Source organism: Pseudorca crassidens, chromosome 16 (genome assembly GCF_039906515.1).
Source record: "Pseudorca crassidens isolate mPseCra1 chromosome 16, mPseCra1.hap1, whole genome shotgun sequence".
Lineage (NCBI taxonomy): Eukaryota > Metazoa > Chordata > Mammalia > Artiodactyla > Delphinidae > Pseudorca > Pseudorca crassidens.
This window is the reverse complement of record NC_090311.1, coordinates 9,858,725-9,883,121: the sequence shown is the minus strand read 5'-3', so window position 1 is coordinate 9,883,121 and position 24,397 is coordinate 9,858,725. Positions and strand designations below refer to the sequence as shown.

At 37.1% G+C, this 24,397-nt stretch overlaps 1 protein-coding gene across 11 annotated transcripts in view; it reads right to left on the bottom strand.

The window, feature by feature from the left end:
• The window catches only part of ATE1 (arginyltransferase 1), a 156,687-nt gene that overhangs the window by 86,171 nt on the left and 46,119 nt on the right, over positions 1-24,397 (bottom strand). For 8 of the 11 annotated variants that reach the window (XM_067709196.1, XM_067709201.1, XM_067709200.1 and 5 more), the window contains 2 exons: positions 21,160-21,192; positions 35-216 (listed from right to left, as the gene is read on the bottom strand). In XM_067709196.1, coding sequence (XP_067565297.1) covers positions 35-216; positions 21,160-21,192 — 215 coding nt within the window. The remainder of the gene's footprint in view (positions 1-34; positions 217-21,159; positions 21,193-24,397) is intronic. The other 3 variants (XM_067709192.1, XM_067709197.1, XM_067709202.1) reach the window with 1 other exon arrangement.

Genomic DNA, 24,397 nt, shown 5'->3' with positions numbered 1-24,397 from the left:
ATATGACCATTACAATTGTCAAAAGCAATCTTACCGGAGTGCAGAGTAGACACCCAAAGACAGAAACGAATAATCAGGATCGTAGTACAAATATACAGACGAGACACAGTATGGAAGGACGTCAATCACCCCCACAGCAATGATCTTTCCATCAAGCCAATACTGCTGGTGAAAGGAACCATAACCACAATCTGGTCCATAAGGGGGATTCTCTGCCTGAGAAAAGGTAGACACACAAACACGAACAGTTTGTCATTTTTCTCTTTATATTAAAAATCTTAATAATTAACCTCTTTTACTTGTATTTTACTCAGGTTAGTAAGTCCTAAAGTTTCCTCTTTGTTGCCATCATCTTCCGGCTCTCAGAAGAGTCATACCCTGCAAAACTTTTTAGGTGTAGAAACGCTGAAGGAACAAAAGAATAGAGAAAAACCAACTTAAGATTTTTTTCAACTTGTTTTAAAATTTGCCGTAGGAAATATAAAATCTACAGGATAAGCACGCACTGTTAAACTCTGTTCTTCTGTTCCACACCAAAGTTGGGAAAGAAATGGTAAATGATAGAAAGACGGGGAACATAAAGGTAAGGGTTGAGTGCGAACAGGAGAACTACCCCTACGCTGCCAGCCAGGCCTGATCTGTGGCCACCCCTGCACTCGTAAGGCATATGAGCTCATAATTTTTTCTAGGTAAGAGTTCCTGTGTAAGTGAGTGCTATGACATTTCTCTCTATTAGCCAAAGGAAAGTAAAAGTTATTTCCTTATCATTATTTTAATATACCTATAATCCCACAGAAGAAAATCCCACAAATTTTTGCTACAGGTATCTAGAGATTTCACAGTGTAACCATTTTCTGTAAATAGTTAGTTGAATGATATTTCTCATTTTAAAGTTCAACATGAATTTAAATGAAACTGTTATTAAAAGAAAACCTTATAATGAAAATTATGAAGCACCATAAAAAATGCTTTGCTAGAGACTGAATGAATGTTAGAGATGAACAATTTAAAAGTGAACAAATACAACAAAACTTGTGTATCATGTTCACACACTTAAAGTCACAGAGAGTGTGTATGGGAAAAAAAGCTAGAAGGAAATAAAGGAAAATGAAAAAGCAGGTTTGCTAATACTAAAACCAGAAAAAGACATTAGAAGACAGGAAATCTACAGAACAATCTCTCATGAACACAGATGCAAAAATCCTCAGCAAGATACGACGAAATCAAATCCAACAATGTATGAAAAGAATTATACACCAGGACAAAGCAGGATTAACTCCAGGTATGCAAGGCTAGTTCAACATTAGAGAAGTGATTAAAAAAAGAAAAGCAATTAATGTAATCTAACCATGAAAAGAGGCTAAAAGAAAAATCGTATGATCATATCAATTGATAGAGAAAACACATTTGACAAAATCCAACACCCATTCATGACTAAAAGCTCTCAGCAAACTAGGAATAGAGGGAAACTTCATCAACTTCATAAAGAACATACACAAAAAAATCTACAACTGACATCAGACTTAATGGTAAGAAACTGGATAATCGCCCCCTAAAATTGGGAACAAGGCAATGATATCCTCTCATCACTCCTATTCAATATCATACTGGAAATCCCAGTTACTGAAAAGGAAGTAATACATACAGATTGGGAAGGAAAAAAATAAAATTGTCTTTGCTCACAAATGACATGACATACTACGCAGAGAATTCCAAAGAATCAACAACAAAAATTGAAACTAATAAGCAATTACAAGAAGGTTATAGGGTACAAGGTTGATATACAAGTCAATTGCTTCCCTATATACTAGCAATGACTGGAATTTGAAATTAAAAACACAATACTATTTACAAAACCACCAAAAAAATTATACACCTAAGTATAAATCTAAGAAAATATGAATACATACAGAATCCATACGCCAAAAAAACCTACAAAACTATGACAAATGGAATCAAAATGTAAACAAATGGAAAATATTATATGTTCATTTCGATTGAGGTGTCCACTCTTCCCAAGTAGGTCTCCAGATTTAATTCAATCTCAATCAAAATCCCAGCCACTTATTTTGTGAATATTGACAAGTTAATTCTAATGTTTACATGGAAAGGAAAAAGAGCCAGAATACCAACACAATACTGAAGAAGAACAAAGTTGAAGGACTGACACCACTTGATATCCAGACTTACTATAAAGCTACCATAATTGAGGTAGTGTGATATTGGTGAACGAACAAATTAAACAGCAGAACAGAAAATAGAACCCAGAAATAAACCCACATAAATACAGTCAACTGGCCTTTGACAAAGAAGCAAAGATAATCCACGAGAGAAAGGACAGTCTATAGAACAAATGGTGCTGTAACAACTGGACATCCAAATACAAAAACGGCAATATCTAGTCACAGACCTTACCTCTTTCAAAAAAATTAACTAAAAATGGATCATAGACTATGTAAAATGCAAAACTATAAAACTTCTAGGTGATAAACAGGCAAAGATCTAGGTGACCTGGGGTTTGGCAATGAATTTTAAGATACAACACCAAAAAGGACAATCCATGAAAGAAACAACTGACAAGCTGGACATCATTAAAATTAAAAACCTCGATTCTGTGAAATGCACTGTTATGAGAATAAAAAGTCAAGCCACTGACTGGAGAAAATCTTGCAAAACCTATCTCATAAGGAACTGGTATTCAAAAACATACACTCTTAAATTTTAACAATGAGAAGACAAACAACTCAATTAAAAACCAAAATATCTAAGGAGATGCTTTACCAAAGAAGATGTGCAGATGGCAAATAAGCATATAAGATGCTCAAAAGAATAAATAAATAAAGATGCCCAACATCATTTGTTGTCAGGAAACTGAAATTTAAAAAACAATGAGAGGGCTTCCCTGGTGGCACAGTGGTTAAGAATCCACCTGCCAATGAAGGGGACACAGGTTCGAGCCCTGGTCCGGGAAGATTCCCACATGCCGCGGAGCAACTAAGCCCGTGCGCCACAACTACTGAGCTCGTGTGCCACAACTACTGAAGCCTGCACGTCTAGAGCCTGTGCTCCGCAACAAGAGAAGCCACCGCAATGAGAAGCCCACGCACCACAACAAAGAGTAGCCCCCGCTCGCCACAACTAGAGTAAGCCCGCGTGCGGCAACGAAGACCCAACACAGCCAAAAATAAATACATAAATAAATAAATTTATAAAAAAAATAAAAACCAATGAGAGTACTATACAACTATTAGAATGGCTGAAATCCAATAACCTGTATATCAAATGTTGATGAGGATGCAGAACAAGAGGAATTCTCATTCACTGATGATGGAAATGTAAAATGGTACAGACACTTTGGTAGAGGCATAAGCTACCAAGCCAAACTCACACACAAAATGGAGAAACCTTAAATACATATTGCTAAGTGAATGAAATCAGTGTGAAAGTGCTACAGAGACTGTATGACTCCAGTTACATTCTATAAAAGGCAAAGCTACTGAGACAGTAAAAAGATCAGTGGTTGCCAAGAATTTCGGGGTTTGGGGGGAGGATGAATAGATGAAGCACAAGGGACTTATAGGATGAAACTGTTCTGTATAATACTGTAGTAGTGCATACATGACATTATGCACTTGTCAAAACTCATAGAATTTTACAACACAAAGAGTGAGCTTTAATATATGCAAAGTGAAAGAAAATTAGGAGGGTAAGGGATCCCAAGAAGGAATGCAGATGGTGACAAGAGAATCTACCTGTATACACATGAAAACATCTTACTGAAAGAGGCTGGGGAGGGGAAATGTGCTGACCTAAGAAACTCTGGGGGTCCTGTAAGAATGAAGGCAAAAGGAAATCTTCACATAAGCATTGTATTCTACCTGATAAAGTTGTTTACCACAAGAACCAAAGGTTAACAATTCTGATACTGATATACATGTATACTGGAACTGAACAACTAAGTAAACGGACAGCGGATGGTAGGAACCAAGAGACTCACTACTGGAATGGAAATTTACAGATAAGCAAGGGGAAGAGGCTAGAATGATCCATGGGGCAATGGATTAGAGCTGGAGACATGAGTACGAACTCATGTTTAGCTTAATATAGACACAGATGGTTACATAGAGAAATATTTATAGGTATGCATATACCATAGATATATTCATACAAGCGTTAGTATATGCACATTTATCTCTTTGCTTTGTCAGATGAGAAGACCTAAAAAAACAACAACCCAGTAGCAACAAACATACCTAACACACAAATCTTGGTTTCTAACATCATTCTGCAATAAAAAGAACCAGGGCTGCTTGGAGAAAGGGCTGATCCCAGGGCTGGGGCAGCAAATACACAACATAAGCCTAGAGCACCTCATAGTGCCAGAAAATAAGGAAGTGCACAAAAAACCAAAAACAGAAAGCAAACCCACACTGCTGGAGGTATATCAAAGGGGCACAGGAGTCAACCAAAAGAGCTCACAATGGCAAAATCTGGAACAATTTGAGCAACAAAAGAAAGTAGTATTGGATTATAACCCAAAATACAAAATAAATGTCCATGAGTCCATACTGATATAAATAATTGGATAAACGAATAAATGAGGCAGAAGAGACAAATCTCCCATGCAGAATTCCAAAAAGTTTATGCAGATACTCTGCCTAAAGGCAGGGAAGCATAATTCCCCACTACTTAAGTGTGAGCTGCACAGTGACTTCTTTCCCAAAAATACGGTGTGTGAAAGCGGGGGGAAAAGTACCTGCGTGGGTGATCCAGGTAAACAATAACAAACAAGAGAAAATTTACTAAGGCGCTAGCAGCATCAGTGATTTCTAAAACTTCCACTGCTGTAGTTAAAATGGTGCTTGGGTAGTAAATACATCTTTAACCTTTTAAGAGCTTCCACTAACTACTAATATAATAATAAACTATGTCAAACCCTGGGTTTAGTATTCACTGTCACATATAGCACTGCTCTTTAAAAAATCATTACTGTTTCTCTAGAAACACATACAGTTTGAAGAGCAGAACAGATAACCAAACAGAAGCATTACCCAAAAGGAAAACAGAAAGGACATTAACCTGCTGAATCTACAACACCTGAATTAATCTAAATTCTTCCATGATTTCAGTTTAGTGTGTCATTCTAGGACTCATTAAATCAAATGAGTGTATTTGTTCATTCATTTAAAATGTATTTATTAAGGACATAGTAAGTACGGACTCAATAAGCATATTCTCAATAAATAACCAATATACTGCTAACCCTAAAGATAAATCAGTCCTACTTGTTGTACCAGCTTGAAATATTTTTTTTCAAACTGCAATAATCTTCTCAGTTGCCAATTTTCATCACTTCTCTCATTCCCTGGACCTCCCATTTAATAACCTGCTTACATTTACTTCACTGGTTCGTTCTCCTATGAGTCCAGTCATGACCAACTTGTCCTACCACAGGCATTATTGCCATCTCTCCAACTCACGTGAAAGTTGGGCGTCTTCCCCATCTGCAAGCACTTCATATAGATATGCGCTGTTTTATAATCACTTAGGAGAGAATAAGCCATATAAGCATCTACTCTGACCCCCATCCCATCACCTGAGGAAACCAGAAATCCAGGAGTCAATTAAGCAACAAAATGATCATAAAACCATGGAGTTATTAAATGACACACAAACTGGCCTCCTAGCCCCTAAGTCAATGCTAAATAAGAAAATCAGCTACTTTTAAACACTTCTAAATAAACTCACTTTTCAAATATCCCTCATCTATCCAAGTCAGTAAATAAAGCAGCATGAAAAACAAAGTGCTTCAATGCATGGTTAAAATTTTTTTCTTAAAACCTGCTTTGCTGTACTCCTTTTCTTTCCATCATGGTTTCTGACAATTAAAATATGAATGATTTCCTCTTCTCCCTTGTGGGGTCCTCACTGACCTAATTTTTAAAAAAAGATTTCAAAAACGGAAGATGCTCCAAGTAAAGGGAGATAAGAAGCTATTTTCCTAAAACTATATCTGAAACATCAGCACTACTGGTTAACAATGATCTGCTAGTCTCAATTTGGTAAGTTAATCAATACTTTCAAGCTTTTCAACAAGTACTCGGCAGCTGTGGAAAATGGACTGGAAGTGAACCTGAAATACTGATTCCCTTAGCCCTCTTTGCAGCTGGAATAGCCAGCGCCCCCAGATCACTCACTTCTGGCTGGGAAAGTCTGAAAAAAAGTTAGTGTCTAACACCATACACTAAGCTGATCTAACTAACATGCTTGATGTCTGTCTATGCACACACATATTTGCTGAATCACTTCTATCCTTCCATCTGGCATAAAACTGCCATAATACAATTTCTTTCCCTCAAACATAATCCCTTAATTCAAATTATGTAATACTTTAAAACAAGGAAAAAACACAAGAGTTTGAGGGACAGAGTAAAGGAGATAAAAACAGAAAGAACAACAGTTAGATCTGTGAAATCAGAAATCAGCAGAACGCTTGGTCTGGATCTCCAGTCATTCAACAATCTCCTTAAAACCCAGACTCACTGAACGTCACCATATGCCATGTGCTTCAACATGCTATTATCTGGATACCTGCTGATTACAAATGTGTTCATGAGTAGCAACTAGAAATTGTCTTTATTGTAAATTTAAACCATCAACAAACAGATTTGTCACCTTCACCTCCACTAGGTTCGAAAGAGCCATATCAGTCTGTCCCTTCAATTAACTCACCAAGGGGCTCAGTCCCCCAGTATTAGAGAGGCCTCCTAAGTCACTGACTAGTCTCTATTGATTGTTTTGAGAATCCTACTTCAACTCTTGGGATTGCTACATTTCTTTAACCCCTTACTTAGTTAAGGCCTTTTAATGGTTAATACTCTTCAAATGTCGTTTATAAACACAGAAGGTGAGATAATCACAGATCATGCAGGAAAATACACACACTATTTGGGAAAGGGAAAGTAACAGCGGTGCTGCCTCAATGATACAGGCATCACGAAAATCAGTGACTCTCATACTTCTTGGTCTCAAAATCCCTTTACACTTACAAAACTCACTGAGGACTCCAAAGAACTTTTACTTATTGAGCTGTATCTGTAGATATTTACTGTATTAAATATTAAAACTGAGCCTTTCAAAAATATGTACTTGTTAATTCACTTAAAAATAACAACAAACCCAATACACGTAAAATTAACATATTTTGTTTAAAAATTACTGTTATTTTCCAAAACCAAAAAAAAAAAAAAAATCTAGTTAAAAGAATGGCACTGTTTACGTTTCTGCAAATCTCTTTAATGTGTGGCTTACAGAGGACAGCTGTATTCTCATACATGCTTCTGCATTTAATTTGTAGCCTTTGGAAAAAATCCCCAAACAGTCATAATAGAACGAGAGAGGAAAAGGCTAATTATAAAATAATTTAGACCTTGAGAAGCCCCTGAAAAGGCATCAGGGACCACCAGAGGCTGCAGGACCACACTTCTGAGAACATTCACATAAATGTACTTTTTAAAGGTAGGGAGAGGAGTCTATACACTGTAAACTGCAAACAGAAAGGGAGCAGGTTATAGGGACTTGAGGCCAGGATTCGGAACCAGATATCTGGATTTGAGCCCTAACTCCACTCACTGTACATTTTCTGGCTATTTTATCTTAGCAAGACGATAACTTGACTTTTAAAAGTATCAATTTCTGAATTTTTAAAACAGGAATCATACTACTAAGCACACTCAAAGGTAGCTGTGAGAAACAAATGACAACGTACAAACACTTTGTAGAGTATGAGCAAATTTTTGTTTTTGTTTTAAGGGGTCTGAATGACACATCCTAAAAGATTGTGTCTATGAAATTATATCAGTAGCTCATTTAATAGCAAAGTTATATAAACTAACAGAAGCTATCAATTTCCTCACAAGTCAGTAATGTGATTAGCAACATTTAATAGTTTATCTTTCTCATGCCCACAGTTTGTCACAGTTTTAGATAACTGAAAGAATAAGCGAAGTTATTTTTCAGCAGTTCCTCTATTTCAAGAATTTAGCTGACAACAGGAAAAATTTAACAATAAAGCTCACCGCTAGCTATACAAAAGAAAACACATCTTAAATGTTGGGGAAGGATGGCATGGCTTCTGTGATTAATGAGCTGTGCAGTACAATACCAAAGGTACTCTGTAGAAATGACATCGATATTAATGGACCAATTCAGACTTCCAGCTAAATGGTTTCCAAAATGGGTGTATATTTACTCTGATAAGGTACACCTGTCTCCTGACCCACCTGCCTCCATGTGCTTCAGTTATGTTTAAAACAGACAACTGTTAAGACTCAAAGGAACAGGCAAAGGGGGAGTCATACTCCAGGCACCAGGGACAGCATTGGAGGGACTTACTCATGGGTTCAAAGACTGGAAGAGTGAAAGTCTTCAGGGGCTGTAAGAGAGCAGGACCTGTATTCTCCTCCCTGCTAAAGCATCCAAAAGTAACTCTCCAAAATCACACACCTGTTCACATAAAAATCCACGATTTGCCAACTGATGTCCTGAATTTTTTTTAAACAAGAGTTTATGGAGAATCCCAAAGGTAATCATTTTAAGCACCTGATTAAAAGTGCATTGCTTGAAAATAACTTATTCCTGCAACTATTTTGCCTTTTGTTAAGTTTCATGAAACACTACAAATAAACTTCAGATTCATTTTAAGAACAGAAACTCACAAAGACATTCAGATGGCCAAAAAGCACATGAAAAGATGTTCAACGTTGCTAATTATTACAGAAATGTAAATCAAAACTACAATGAGGTATCACCTCACACCAGTCAGAATGGCCATCATCAAAAAATCTATAAACAATAAATGCTGGAGAGGGTGTGGAGAAAAGGGAACCCTCCAACACTGTTGGTGGGAATGTAAATTGGTACAGCCACTATGGAGAACGGTATGGAGGTTCCTTAAAAACTAAAAATAGAATTAACCATAAGACCCAGCAATCCCACTCCTGGGCATATACCCAAAGAAAACCATAATTTGAAAAGATACAAGCAACCCAATGTTCACTGCAGCACTATTTACAATAGCCAGGACGTGGAAGCAACCTAAATGTCCATCGACAGAGAAATGGATAAAAAGGATGTGGTACATATATATACAATGGAATATTACTCAGCCATAAAAAAAGAATGAAATAATTTCATTTTCAGCAACATGGATGGACAAGAAATTGTCATACTGAGTGAATAAGTCAGACAGAGAAAAACAAATACCATATGATAGCGCTTATGTGCGGAATCTAAAAAAATGGTACAAATGAACTTACTTACAAAATAGAAATAAAGTCACGGATGTAGAAAAACTTATGGTTACTGGGGGAAGGGGGGGATAAACTGGGAGACTGGGATTGACATATACATCATACTGTTGATATATATCAAATAGTAGTAAGGACCTACTGTATAGCACAGGGAACTCTACTCAATACTCTGTAATGACCTATATGGGTAAAGAATCTAAAAAAGAGTGGGGACTTCCCTGGTGGCGCAGAGGCTAAGAATCTGCCTGCCAATGCAGGGGACACAGGTTCGAGCCCTGGGCCGGGAAGATCCCACATGCCGCGGAGCAACAAAGCCCGTGCGCCACAACTACTGAGCTCGTGTGCCACAACTACTGAAGCCCGTGCACCTAGAGCCCGTGCTCCACATCAAGAGAAGCCACAGCAATGAGAAGCATGTGCACTGCAACGAAGAGTAGCCCCCGCTCACCACAACTAGAGAAAGCTCGCGTGCAGCAACGAAGACCCAACACAGCCATAAATAAATAATAAACTAATTAATTAAAAAAATAAAAATCAAATAAGAGTGGATATATGTACATGTATAACTGATTCGCTTCGCTGCACAGTAGAAATTAACACATTTTAAATCAACTATACTCCAATAAAAATTAAAAAAAAAAAAAGAAACTCAAAGGTGTGCTATACCAGTATGGCATCAAAATTTACATGATTTCTTTAAAAAACAAACAAAAAAAAAGACCCAAAAACTAAATTTAAAAATGTGAAACAATATAGTCTCTAAGAAATTAAAAATAATAATAAATTTAATTTGGAAAATGCAAATAGCAATATCATGGTTAATATATCACATAGCTTTGCACAAAGACTCCAACCTTGTTTCCAGTTAATACCCAAAGTATGTGAAATTAAGGGCCAATTCTGAGAAAATATATGGTGGTTGGACACGTAGTTCCCACTTAGGAACATTCCATTAGAACAAAAGATCTGCTATTAAATGAGTCTTGTTCCCCTGGCAAAATCCCACCTCCTGAAAAAGACAACTATAGCCTTGAACTAGTTAGGAACGTTACCTAATGTTTAGCTGCCAATATTCATTGTAATCTCCATCGGCAAGGAATATTTTGCATTTTGAGGTTATTTTTTTCTTCACTGATTCTGACAGTTAACACAAACTGCAAGTACTCTGATTTGATATTACACTAGATATCAATGTTTTACAGCCCATTTTATATTACAGGAGCCAAATTTACTGATCATAACCTTCAAAACACACAATTACCTTAGTTACATATATTTATAAATTAGATAATGCTAACTCTGTAATAAGACTGCACCAAAAATTTTAGCCTATACAGGCTTATTCTAATGTGATTATTTCCTATCATCACCTATATTTCAATCCAAAGGCAATTAAGTTTAAATGATCCTTAAAAAAGAAAAAAAAAAGTACATGTAAAAGTAATAATATTTTGTTATTCTACTTTAAGCAACATTGCCTCTGCTCACAAAGGAAATATATAAAAGTTAATTTTACTAAGTAATATAAATGACATAACATTTACAGCCTGCAGATTAGGAAGAATTCATTCACTCTTCCTATTCACACAATTCTCTCAGGTTGCAGTACAGTACTTTACGCTAGTTAAACATCTAAAGGCCTCAATTTCATCAGAATCCCTGAGTTGGTGAAGATCATCCAGTCATTAGAGAGGAGCCACTTTGAGAAGGTGTAAAAGGGATCTGTAAGAAAGTTGTGATGTTTGTATTTACACACTTTCTCAGTCTGCTATAATGCTTATCTATAACAGGTACTTCTCAATTTCCTACCTCAAGTTTTCTCTACGAAACAAGTTATCACTTTATTAAAAATATAATTAACATGTACGAGTGAGACCATGTTAAGGACAAAAATAAGAGAAATAATATTTGGGTATGCAAGTTAACAGGATAAGACTTGTTTTTATAGAAAGAAGTGAGTAGAACCATTCTAAGTAAAATGTCAACTTGCTTCAGAACTACGGCAAGCTGTAGGTTAGGGGAAGCTTATTTTATTTGCCTGGTTTAAAATACCCGAGTCAGAAAAGAAGCTATAAAACACGTTAGAATGTTGGCTAAGTTCACTCAGTTTTAAGGGACGTCTTCATCTGAGATACTCTTACTCACTTTACAAGTGAAAAAGTGAGGGTCAAGGTGATTAAGGGACTTGCCCAAGGTCACACAGCCAGTTTAGGAGAATGCTAAGAAGGATATGGAATTCCCAACTTTCAGTTCAGTGTTTTTCTCAGCGGACATTGCTTCTGTGGCACACCATGCTAAAACACACCCAAAATATATTAACGTGCCCTGTTCAACCTAATGAATGCAGATACCTCAGCAATTTACTAAACCAAAGTACGAATCAAGAAATGTGTGTCTCAATGACAGAATTCTTAGGAACCAAAATGCTTCAAAGAAAGCAAAAAAGTTTACCCTAACATTTACAACTTAAAACTGAGAACACTGTAATGACAAAAATGTGAACTTTAAGCATAGATAGCTGAGAAAAGATTTACAGTAAATGTTTTTAATAAATGTGACAGAAATAAAAAAGGAATTTATTTCTGCATTTTTACTACAGAACAAATAGATAAAAATTAAGATGTTCATCCGTTGTTTACTTTGACATTTCCTTATATTTTATTTATATTTTCCTTTATATTTTCAATCCTAATCATCCAACAAAAAGACTTCTATGAGGCGCTATCTAAACGCTCAAAAGGAAAAGCAGCAGAATCCCAAACTTCTCACTTCTACCTATCAGCCAATATTTATTGGGCACTACAACAAACACCTTAGAAACAAGAGTGACTAACCTAATGTGAGCCCTTACTTACTGTCGGTTCAATTTGAGCATCCTGCTTTTCCAATCTTTCTGATAGAAGAGAAAAACATCCCACGGTGACAACCCAAACTGATATTTTTATTTAGAACTCAATGACTACCAACATCAAACAAGACTGACATCCCCATGGAAACTAATCCATGCCAGGATTTACCATTCAAACATTTTCCGAAGCATTCATGCACATCTAGTGGGTAATGAAAATCGTCAAGGCAGATGACCTTAACTGTGAACACAGCTGAAAGATCCTCAGAGTAAGGATGAATACCACTACTCGCTAAAGGAAGGCTGACCTGGCAAAAAGCTATCTTGAATGGACTTAAATGCCTAAACTAATCCAAGTCCCATGCAGAAAAATCTTCAACATGGAAATTTATGGCATTTTTCTATTTAATGTTTGGTTTTCTATTCTAGTGTGCTTTCTTTTATTCTCTGAATTTTGAGTTTTTATCACGTGAGATCAGTTTCCAGGAAAAGACTTCCAGCTGATATAATTTCACTACAAAATATAAGGTTTCAGCTTACACTGGCTCAACTATCATGTGATATCCAGAAACTGAGAATAAGTTCATTTATGAACTCAACCAGCGTTTGCTGAATGCCACCGTAAGTCCAGGGAATACTATTCTGACGATCACATGAAAGCTGTCCAAGTATTACTGAAATGAACTGAGGGAAGGAATAACGTCTTCAGTTCAACCGGTTCTTTGTCAGCAGGCTCACCCCAGCCAGAACTGCCCAAGAGGCCTCAGACTCAGCTGAAAGGGAGAGCAATCAAATGACAGTCCCAATGACTTGGGGGACGTGGCTCCGGAATTCTAACTGGTGCCTCAGCCAACACCACCTTGCCTATTCGACTTCTGATTCTACAGCACAGGGCTCAGTCTGAAAACTGCACGACTGTTTCTCAACCCACGTAACTAGAAAAGCAGTGATCTTCACTCATGTTCCCACTTTTGCCCAGTGGATCAAGCCACTGCCCAGTTTTCCATTTCTGATTAGTCAGTAACAAACAGCGGACGGACAACCACTCTCTGAGAAGATCCGGCCCCTCTTGAGTTACCTCTGTCTGCCCTGGCCCCAGCTCTTTCAGCACTGCGGGTCCTCCCAAGCATTATACCAGACAGCAGGTAACAGCTTCCCACAACTCACCAGCTCAGCCCTCTTCCTAGCCTTGTCTCCACAGCTCTCCAATTCAGGCCAGCTCAGTGTGCTCTTTATTTGGTAAAACTGTTTGAACTCCCTTCTCAAGGTTAGCAACTCAACGTTCCACCTACCTCACCCCTCCCACTGCTACCTCTGCAAGCTCCCTTCATTTCTACAGGACCCAGTTGAGGTAAGAGCCATTCCCTCTTCCAAATTCCGGTTACTGGAGATATCTTGATATCTGCCAGAGCCATTCCAAACAATGATATTTTTCATATGCTGACAGACTGAAGAGATGTTAGGTTCTCACAGTCCTTTATTTTCCTTGACAGCAAAATGAATGAATGTTACCACTGGCTATAAAGCCAGATCCCCACCCGTGCTACCTGCAGTTTGCAATCAGTGCACATACATACACATACACACAACCAAATATACACATATGATCCCAGTCTACCACAGAGTTCCAAGTAAGAGCAAAGTAGTTCCCGACTCCCCCCCACCAAAAAAAAAACTTGGAAAGTTGGTTTTGCAAGCTACCGATAAATATTAATGGCTAACTTTATTTAATATTGGGTAGTAACTAGTTAATATTTAAATTAAAACATCTATTTCAACACACAACACTATCTTGGCAAATGCTAAAACTGTGTAAACACCTAGACCACAACTAGGGAAGATGCCAAGCTGAGTCAGACCTTTTCCACAGCATTTTGAGAAATTAAAGGATGAAGAAATGATAAAAGCTTTTTTTTTAAACAGCTTTATTGAGGTGTACTTAACATATGATAAAATTCACCCATTTTAAGCACAGCATTCTGTGATTTTTAGGAAATTCACAGAATTGTGAAACCACATAACCCAATTTGAGAACATTTCTACCACCCCCCCCCCCCAAATTCTCAAAAGTCCACTTGCAGTCGGTCCTCCGCTCGTACCTCTTATCCCAGGCAAGCACTGCTCTGCTTTCTGACTCTTATAAAGTCCCCCTTTCGGGATAATTCATACAGCTGGAAAGACACAACATGCACTCTGTTGTGCCTGGCTTCTTTCACCTCCAATAATGTTTTTAAGGTTCATCCATGTGTTGCACGTATTATAGTTCGTTCCTTCTTATTGCTGAATGGTATTACATTGTATGAAAATACCACACTTTGCTAATCCATTTACCAGCTGACAGACACCTGAATTGTTTCCAGCTTTGGGCCATTAGGAATAATGCTGCCATGAGCATTCACATACAAGCCTTTGTCTGAACATTTTCATTTCACTTAGGTGTATATTCCTAAGGGTGAAACTGCTGGGTCATACAGTAACCCTAAGTTTAATATTTTGAGAAACTGCCAGACTGGGGGTATACCATTTTACTTCCCATCAGCAATGTATGAGGGTTCCATTTCTCCACTTCTCGCCAACACTTGGTATTATCTTTTGATTACAGCTATTCTAGCGAGTTTATGCTGGTATCTCATTGTGGTATTAACTTGCATTTCCCTAATGGATGGTGAGCATCTTTTCATGGCTTATTAGCCATTTGTATGTCTTCACTGTGAAATATATAATCAGGTCTTTTATCTATTTTTAAATTAGGTTGTTTGTCCTATTATTGCTAAACTATAACAGTTTTTTGTTACTGATTCTAATTTAATTCCACTTTGATCAGAGATTATTTCAATCCTTTTAAATTTATTAAGATTTGTATAATGGTACAGCATATGATCTGTCTTGGAGAATATTCCCTATGGACTTGAAAAAATACGTATTTTGTCGTTGGGTACAACATTCAATAGATGTCAACTAAGTGGAACTGTATGATAGTTTTGTCCAAATCTTCTAAATTGCTTGCAATTTTCTGCCTAGTTGTTCTATCAATTACTGAGAAAGCTGTTCTAAAGTCTCCAACTATAGCTGTGGATTTGATCGTTTCTCTTTTCAGTTCCATTAGTTTTTGCTTCATGGATCTTGAGGTTCTGTTATTAAGTGTACCACATTTGGGATTACTGTCCTCACTTGATGAACTGACTATTTTATCATTACGAAATGTCCATCTTTCCCTCTGGTAAGAGCTTTTGCCCTGAAGTCTATTTTGTTAGGTATGAATACAGCCACTCCATTTTTATTATGATTAGTATTTACATGGTATAGTTCATTCTGGTCTTTTGCTTTTAACCTACTCATGCTTTCATATTTAAGATGGATTTTGCTTTTTCTCTTTTACCTAGTCTGACAATTTCTGACTTTCAATTGGAGTGTTTAGACCTGTACTGTCCAATAGGATAGCCACTGGCCACATGTGGCTACATAAGTTAACTAAAATTTAAAAAATTTTAAATTCAGTTCCTAAAGAGCTCAGTGACTATGTATGACCATTGACTACATACATGTTTTCCACTGCACAGATATAAAACATTTCCATAGAGCAGATTTTTGGTTTAGATCATTAATATTTAATATAATAATTAATGTGGTTGTGTTTAAGTGGACCATTTTGCTATTTGCTATTTGTCTCCCTTGTCCTTTGTTCACCTGTCCTTTTTCCCACCTTTTGTGAGACTGAAAACATGTTATCATTGCTACTATCATCGCTATTGGATTATTATTAACTCTCTGTTCTTTCTTTGTTAAGGCTGCTCTAGGGCAGTAGTTTTTAACAGGGAGCCATTTTACCCCCTAGGGATATTTGGCAAAGTCTGGAGACATTTTGTTTCAACTCGGGGAAGGGTGCTACTGGCATCTCGTGGGTAGAGGCCAGAGATGTTGCTAAGCATCACACAATGCACAAGACGGTGCCACCCCAAAATGTCAACAGTGCCAAGGCTGACACATCTCAAATTTATCACTGTCTTCCTTCAAATAATATCATCATCACTTCATGTAATATAAGACATTTTAAGCATGTTGTTGCCATTCACTAGTAGCTGTGATACTGAACTCAACTAAACTACCTCTCTAGGTTCAATTTTCTTCATAAGGAAACTGGAAATAACTACCATATAGACATTCTACAAAAATTAAAATAATGTAAGCAAAGAGTTTAGGATAGTGCCCAATACACTACAGCTGCTAACTTCTCGAAAAATTATTATGCTAACGGCTAACAAAGAAGATTTTAATTGATCTGAAATGAAGGAATAGGACATCCTTAAAGAGAATCCTAAGTGACCCACATTCCCACATGGTTTAACTTTTCTTACAAATGCCTCTTCTGTAGTTCTCTACCTCCAAAATGATGCTGAGACTGCATGCTACTGGATTGGCTGGCAAAGTATGGCTTAGCAGAGAATTTGAAGAATCTTTTAGCCTCTGATACATAATCCCTTTTATTTACCTACATTTAATTGAAGACATCTGTAGGTGGTGCCACACGAAATGTAATTCAGGCTTAGAAATGTCAATAAAAATGTCTGTGAGGGAGAGATCCCATGTAAACCTAGCAGGGGAATGCACACCAGCAGCTACAGAGCCACGCGAAATCAGGAATAGAATGGAAATGTGCTGCCGGACTTGACGAGGTGACAAAAGCTCTTTTCCCATAAAGCTTAATGAGCTCTGTTAGTCTTCAGCTTACAGAAATGTAAAAGGGTCAGCCCCACAGAGGGAAGAACCTGACTCTCCACACATGGCTCCATTCAAATGACAGCAGATCAAATTACTGATGTAATTACTATAACCTGACAATTCTGTTAGATTCATGTGGCAGTTAACTGTTTAGGACTTATAACAAAGCGACATGGTTCATTCATAGTAGTTTAGTTTTTGTAGGCAGAATGAAATTTAAAGTCTCCTCCATTTTCAGCTGCAAACCTCATGTATTTTACTGTCTCCACCTGAACTATTTTTCTTTTATTCAAAATTAGGTAAGCTATCAATATTTGGGTATTACCCATATTTGCAACTTTCCTTCTCCAGCTGAAGCATAAGCTTAATGGCAAAATTAAACATTTAGAGAGTCTCAGCATTCTCCTGCCCTGGCTTTGTTTGGCTCTCAAGTTCTGCAAGGCAGCACAGCAACAGAACCCTGAGCTCAGTGCTGCTGGAAATTCAGGGGCAGCAGCCACTAACTGTGCCATCAGGTGGCCCCTGTGAAATTCCAAGCTAGAAAAATATCAACAGAATGTCCTCAAAGTATTTCCCAAACACTTCAAGAAAAGAAAAGCACATTGGTCATCTTTAATTTTGATTCTTTTGCCTCCTCCATGTCCATAAGCCCAGTAAGAAAAAAGATCAATTTAGCCAAGGTAAAAATATAACTCCAGATCATTAAATAGAAAAAGCAGATTAGACAGAAAATAACAGAAACTATCACTAAACTTTGATGATGATACTTTCCCTTCTACTTTTCGCCAAAGATTTAAGCTTCTACACAACGATTCCCAATATTTAACATGAATAATAAGATGTAATTTTTAAAATATTTGTTTGGTACAACTCTAGGTATATGGTTGGTACCATTCCAAGCCCTATTTATACCTGAGAGGATCCAAAAATGAAAAAGACAAAGATCCTGATTTTAAGTAGCTACAATCTAGCTGGGAAGAGAGACTTAACCATATTGAGACATAAATATTAGACCTTGTGTGCTCTTAGCCAGTCCTGCCAGATTATGGGGAAAAGCTTGCTACTCTCAGCCTCAGCTGTGCCTAGTTTACTTATTTATTTATTCATTCATTCAACAAATATTTACTCAGTGCCTCCTATATAGTACTTAACAATACATGGAAACACAAGGAAACAAGAAAAACACGGTCCTTTCTCATTGAGCTTACATTTGAGAAAAGTCTGTTAGTAAGGGCTATTTAAACGCATCCTTGCCATTGTTTAGTAACATCTTCAAACTGCTGCTTTGCCCCAGTGAAGGAGATATCAAGCTCCAGCTTCCTTATTTACTCCCTCTGCAGGTAAACTAATCCAGCCTTACTGCCTTCTGCTCAAAACCCCTATTCCTGGTTATTCCTCTGAGCTCTTGCTTAAATGAGAGTCCAGCCTTAATTAAGCATTATCAACATTATCTCTTCATCTAAGCTCCTGCCAATCCCTTTTTTTCCCCAAGACTAGACCTTGTTTCCACATCAATTAGAGATTTCCCTGATGTACATCTCAGTCAAACACTGACTATAAGAGCCATCATCAAAAACCTACCAAGGAGGGCTTCCCTGGTGGCGCAGTGGTTGAGAGTCCGCCTGCCAATGCGGGGGACACGGGTTCGTGCCCCGGTCCAGGAGGATCCCTCATGCCGCGGAGCGGCTGGGCCCGTGAGCCACGGCCACTGGGCCTGTGCGTCCGGAGCCCGTGCTCCGCAACAGTGAGAGGCCTGTGTACCGCCAAAAAAAAAAACAAAACAAAACCCTACCAAGGTACCTCATTCTCCCCATGTGACTCCTTCGTGGAAGAACAAGAGGTAAAATAATTTAGCATTTTGTAGTTAACGCTAACATTTGGTGTATCTCCTTCCTAACTAATTTCTGTATACTTAAATTGTTGTTGTTGTTTTTTTACTTAAATTGTTTTTAAACTGAAATCTGCATGTATAATTTTGCATCCTGCTTCTGTCTCTTAGTACAAGCAGAAGTATTTTATACTGCTATTTTTCATCAATATATACGCATGAACATACATGCACGATCACTATTTTAATGGCTACTGGGTGTTCTATCACATGGCCGGCTGCACCATGATTTATATGACCTTTTCCTACGGTTGAACATTTAAATTATTTATAAATTTTTGCCATTATAAATAATGCTGTAACAAACATATTTAAGCAAGTTTTGTCCCAATCTTTATTTCTCTGGCAGTGATTCCTAGATAAGAATTACTCAACCACAAGGTATGCATTTCTATAAGATCTTTAATGTATATGACCAAACTGATTTCTATAAAGGATGACGTTTAAAAACATCCCATCTCATCACATCATCCCAAGCATTCACTTAAAAATAAAAAAGATATCTTGATAGTTAAAAAACTGTATATAACTGCTATTTTAAATTGCATTCCTTTGATTACTTATAAGATTAAACTTTAAAAAACATATTACCATTTGTATGTCAGCTGATCAACTATCTGATAAAATCCAACCAAATATTATGCAAAAGAAAATACTACATTTAAAAACGGTTTCTAAGAGATTATATTAAGTATAATAATCTTTTTATTACACTTTCCCAAATTGCCTCTTAACTCCGTATGTCTTCATGAACCAAATCATGGGTTTTTTTTACAAAATCAGATCTAATTTTTCCATCCTTTCCTTTGTGATACTTCCCATTCTATACTTAGAAAGTGCTTTATCGATTAAAGAGTAGACTATATAGTTTACACTGTCTTCAAGTTTCTTATAGTACAGTTTTAATTTTTATTGTTTTTACACCAAACTATTTAAAATTCTGTGTGACAGGCATTGTACTCAGTGTTTACCACACATTATCTCATTTCGTTTTAATAACCCTGTAAGTTAAGTAGTATTATTACCTCCACTTTTTAGATTAATTGAAAGATGAAATTACTTACTCATGGGTCACCCAAGGATCTCTCATTTCAAAACCCAGGATCTTTCCAGGCTTTGTTTCCCCTTTGGACCTGGACATTTAGAAAATGTAACCAAGCCTGGATGGTACTACCCCCTGTGGTCTGCTCAATTTCCCCTGGAAATCATTCAAACTGGCCACCACGAGGTCTCAAGGAGGCCACCAGGAGGCTGGGCCACACCACATAACAATAGTAGCTTCAATAAGCACAGAATGCAATATTATGGAAGCAGAAAAGGGAACAACTGCCTCTATGTGGAGCGGTCAGAGAGAGCATCACAGAGGACACAGCATCTACGGGATATGATTTGAAGAGGTTGGGAGTGGGGAAGAGAAGTGAGTTTACTTCACAGAGTGAAGTAAACAAACAGGCAAAAGGAAGGACAAATGAAAGGCAGGGACAGAGTCTTATCATAGCCTGAGAGAAGAATACAAAATATTAGTAACATGTGAAGAGCGCTTTATAAACCGCTCCCCTGCCCACTGCTTCATTTAAGAGGTAGAAATTATTTGCATTTTACATATGAGAAAGCTGAGGCTCAGGGAAGCTGCGACTGCCCAGTGCCACATGGCTAGTAAGCGAGGACCTGACCTGAACCCCAGGTTTGGTACCAAGTCCAATGTCCCTCCACACACCCAGCTGCTTCCCCTTTCCGACTCCTTTCCCAAAGCCTTGTCCATCTTCTATCAACTCCTTATCAACCACAGCTCACACTGATAACTGGTTCTCTGATTATCTAAGAGTTTTCTTTATCTCACAATTTATCGCTGGATTTTCAGTTCTAAATTGCAGAACCATTATGAGAATCAGATGAGAAAGCGAATCTGGCACCTAGAATCATGCCTGTGTCACGATGAAGCTCAGTACAAGGGAAGGCCTCTGCTCTTCCCTAATCAATTCATGGATTTTAGAAAGTTCTCTCAAACTAACTGAAACCTGCTTGATGACAGCCTCTGCCCAGACTTCTCCAGGTCTCCTTTAACACCAGGGCAGTTTACAGAGGATAAGGCCAATGTGAGAGCGGCAAGGGAGTAAGGAGATACAACAAGGCTCTTTAAAATGGACTGACTTCATTCTACCTAATAAAATGGCAGCAATGACCTGCTGTGAAGGTCACTGCCCGCACAGAGCTCTGTAACTTACCGGGATAGCTCTGTAACTTATAGGAATTCTTATAAAGGAAAGTCTGCATTCATCTCATTGCTGGTATTGAAGCATACATCATGACAAAATGATCAGTCTTAAATTATCAAATGCCTCACAAAAGATACCAATGGCAATTCTCATTTCAAGGTCATTGAGTAATCTTACCTCCAAAGGTGAGCTGCAAAGGAATCTTGTGAACTGCAGAGTCACATTTGAATAAAATCAGTTTCATCCAATAAATGAGCAGCAAAAGAGAACACACAAAAAAAGGAAAAATTATTACAAAATTTTTCAAAAAGAGCACATAAAGCAAACCTGAATGTCTATATATAGGCAACGTTTCTTACATTGTATCATTCACTCACAGACTACAGAAAAGTTCAATCTAGGCCATAGTAGGTACCCAACTATGTGAACGAGTTTAAATAAACATTTTTCAAAATCTGTATGAAAACAAAGCACAACAAATTCGTCCTAAAATATTTTGCTTTTTAAAGTTTTATCTCACAACCCCTATATAATAAAACATTCTCCAAGGGAGGAATCAGCAATCTTCCTAATCATAAATGCCACAGGCAAAGTAAGGTAAATGCCAAGAGAAGAAAAAGATATAACTCAAAGGGGACACCAAGAAAAGAGAGAAATTAAAAAGTCAAGACCAAGAGAGGAGGTTGGGTGAGTGAGAGTGAAGGAAAGGGGAAGTTATTTCTCTGGTACCCAGGCTGTGATGTTTACACTGTTCTGCCCCTTCCTCTTTTTTTCAGCCCCATATGCATATTTTTTCTCTCTGCTCTTTCTCTGACACAAATAGAGCCTTATAAATTTCATCTGAAAATAAGTGTTACATGCTGACTGTCTCTCAGCATTTAAATAAAGAAACTAATTTTGGAGCTGGGGAGGAGCCATGAAAAATGACAAAGCAAATCGCAGATTAGCTCTGAAATGAGGACTGTCACATTGCTTCATACATATTCATGATGGTAATTCATAATGTTTTCTTAGATGTTATTTACAAAATCAACACTTCAAATCCTTTGAGATGTATTGTAATAATAAAAAAACGCCAAGTAATGTAAACTCTGGATCTTACTGAATACAAATTAACTATAATAAAACGCAATGGCAGGTCTGTTTCCAAGCACTCTTGAACTTCCTCTCCACAACAAAGCTCGCTAGTACTCACTGGGAATACAAATAATTTGATTCGCTTTTAGAGGTACACATTGAAATATTTCTCAATGAAATTACATGATGTCTGGGATTTCCTTCAAAATCACTGGGGGGTTGGGAGGAAAGTAATGGTGGGGAATGCACAGATAAAACAAGAAGAGTCATTATATTAAACTAGTGAGGACAGGAGATGAATATATGAGGACTCATTATACAATTCTCTCTACTTTGTGAATGTTTAAAGTTTTCATAATAAAGTTTAAAAAATATATCAGACACTTCCTCCCCCCAAAACTAAAGCAAATATTTTCCTAAAAGACTACTAGTGCATACCAAAGCCACATAATTAACTAGTAAGTATCATCTAGGCCTTAGATGACAGGGTATACTAAAATAAAGGCACTGTAAGATTTTTTTCTTAATTTAAATGATATTAATATGCAATTCAATTATATTAACTGTTAGAGGAGAAATTTCTGAAAGCGCAAGATACACCAAATTTTAAAATTTCATAATGCTGATATGAAGCACATAATTCTATTGAAATTTAAAGTGCAACCTTTGTGGTCCTGGATTCTTTTTACATTAGCCTTAACATAAACAATCTCTGCCCTTCCTCCCAAGAATAAAAAGTAATACTTGAAAGACTACCCAGTTTTAATAGTGGAGAAAAATGAGGCATGGTGCATTTTTATTTTAAAATGAGAAATTTGCTAATGTAGGGTTTCCGTGCTTTTCTCCAGTATGTGCATGTTAACTATATTATACGTACTCCATTAGAATTTAGAAGTACTTCTGGTTCAGTCGTACTTAATGCATCAATTATGATGGAAGTGTGAAATAAAATTCGTATTTGATGGCAAGATAAGAAAATTTTAAACATAAAAAATTTTTCTGTCCTTTGGCCTCGTCTCTCCCCTCTAATGTACACTGTGTATCTGCGTTATGCAGCCACCAAACCGCCTCAACAATAAAGCGCAACATTCCCCCAGCACCAATAAGACAACTCCTTAAAAGATAACATTCCATCTTGATCTTGTAAGGGGTCACACAACCCATCTCTTTGTACTTGCAGATCTGGATTGTGTAAGTCAATAATACATCATTTAATGTACAGGCCCCTGTGTCAAAAAACTTCTGTAATTGTGCTTTGACTTCTAACGGGCAGAACAGTTCTTGGAGCTTTCTGAGAGGCTGTTCCCAGGTTATAATCCTCAGTTTAGCTTGAATAAAATTTTCCATTTCTTTCTTAGTTTGACTGGACTGATTAATTTTTCATCTGACAGAAGTCACTTTAAATAATGATAGAGTAGCATATACTCTCCAAGAAAACTATTGTCTCTCCTTGAAGCTCCAATAATTTACATATATCTTTGTCATGTACATATGTAACATTCCTGTCACAGTTTTTTTCAAAACAGACCTAAAAATTCTCTTCTTGTTTGAAGCTGCCAAAACATGAACTACATAAATACAGTTCTCAGTCAGCAAAGCAGTAAAACAGAACAACAAATCACAAGGCACACATTCACTATCCTATTCACAGGACACGAAAAAGGCTGAAAAAGGCTTTGTCTACTTCAGTGGACCAGAAAAACCCATTGCTGCTTTCCCTTCCGTTAATTACTTAGTAAATTTTTTCATAGTGAAATGACACATATTATATTCAGTCGAAAAGAAGGTAATACTTTGAAAAACAATAATCATAAAACAGCAAATATAACTGCAAAATACATTTTGTATATACACTGAAATTGATAACAGAAATAGACACCTTTTAACAAATACCACCGTGATGTTAGATCAGTACCAAAAATGGCTCAATTCTGCTGTGAATCTAAAACTTCTCTAAAAAAAAGTAAAGCCTGCTATAATGTAGGGGAGCAGAATTTGCCACCCCAAAATGTGTCTCTTTGGAATATTATCTTAAACTGGTTATTTTCTAAGAAACGGCAGAATTCAGGAAAACTCTGAAAACCAAGTAGGAGTTGCCCCTTTGCAAGAAAACATTTACATTAGTAATGGAAATATTTTGTAAGGGTGTCTCCCTTGCTGTATCTGGAGGAGGAGGAAAATGTAACCAACCTGCCAAATACATAGAAATAAAAACAGCAAATCAGGTGACAGAGGAATATGTTCCAAACTAAGGAACAAGATAAAACCCCAGAAGAAGAATTAAGTGAAGTAGAGATAAGCAATCTATCTGATAAAGAGTTCAAGGTGATGATCATAA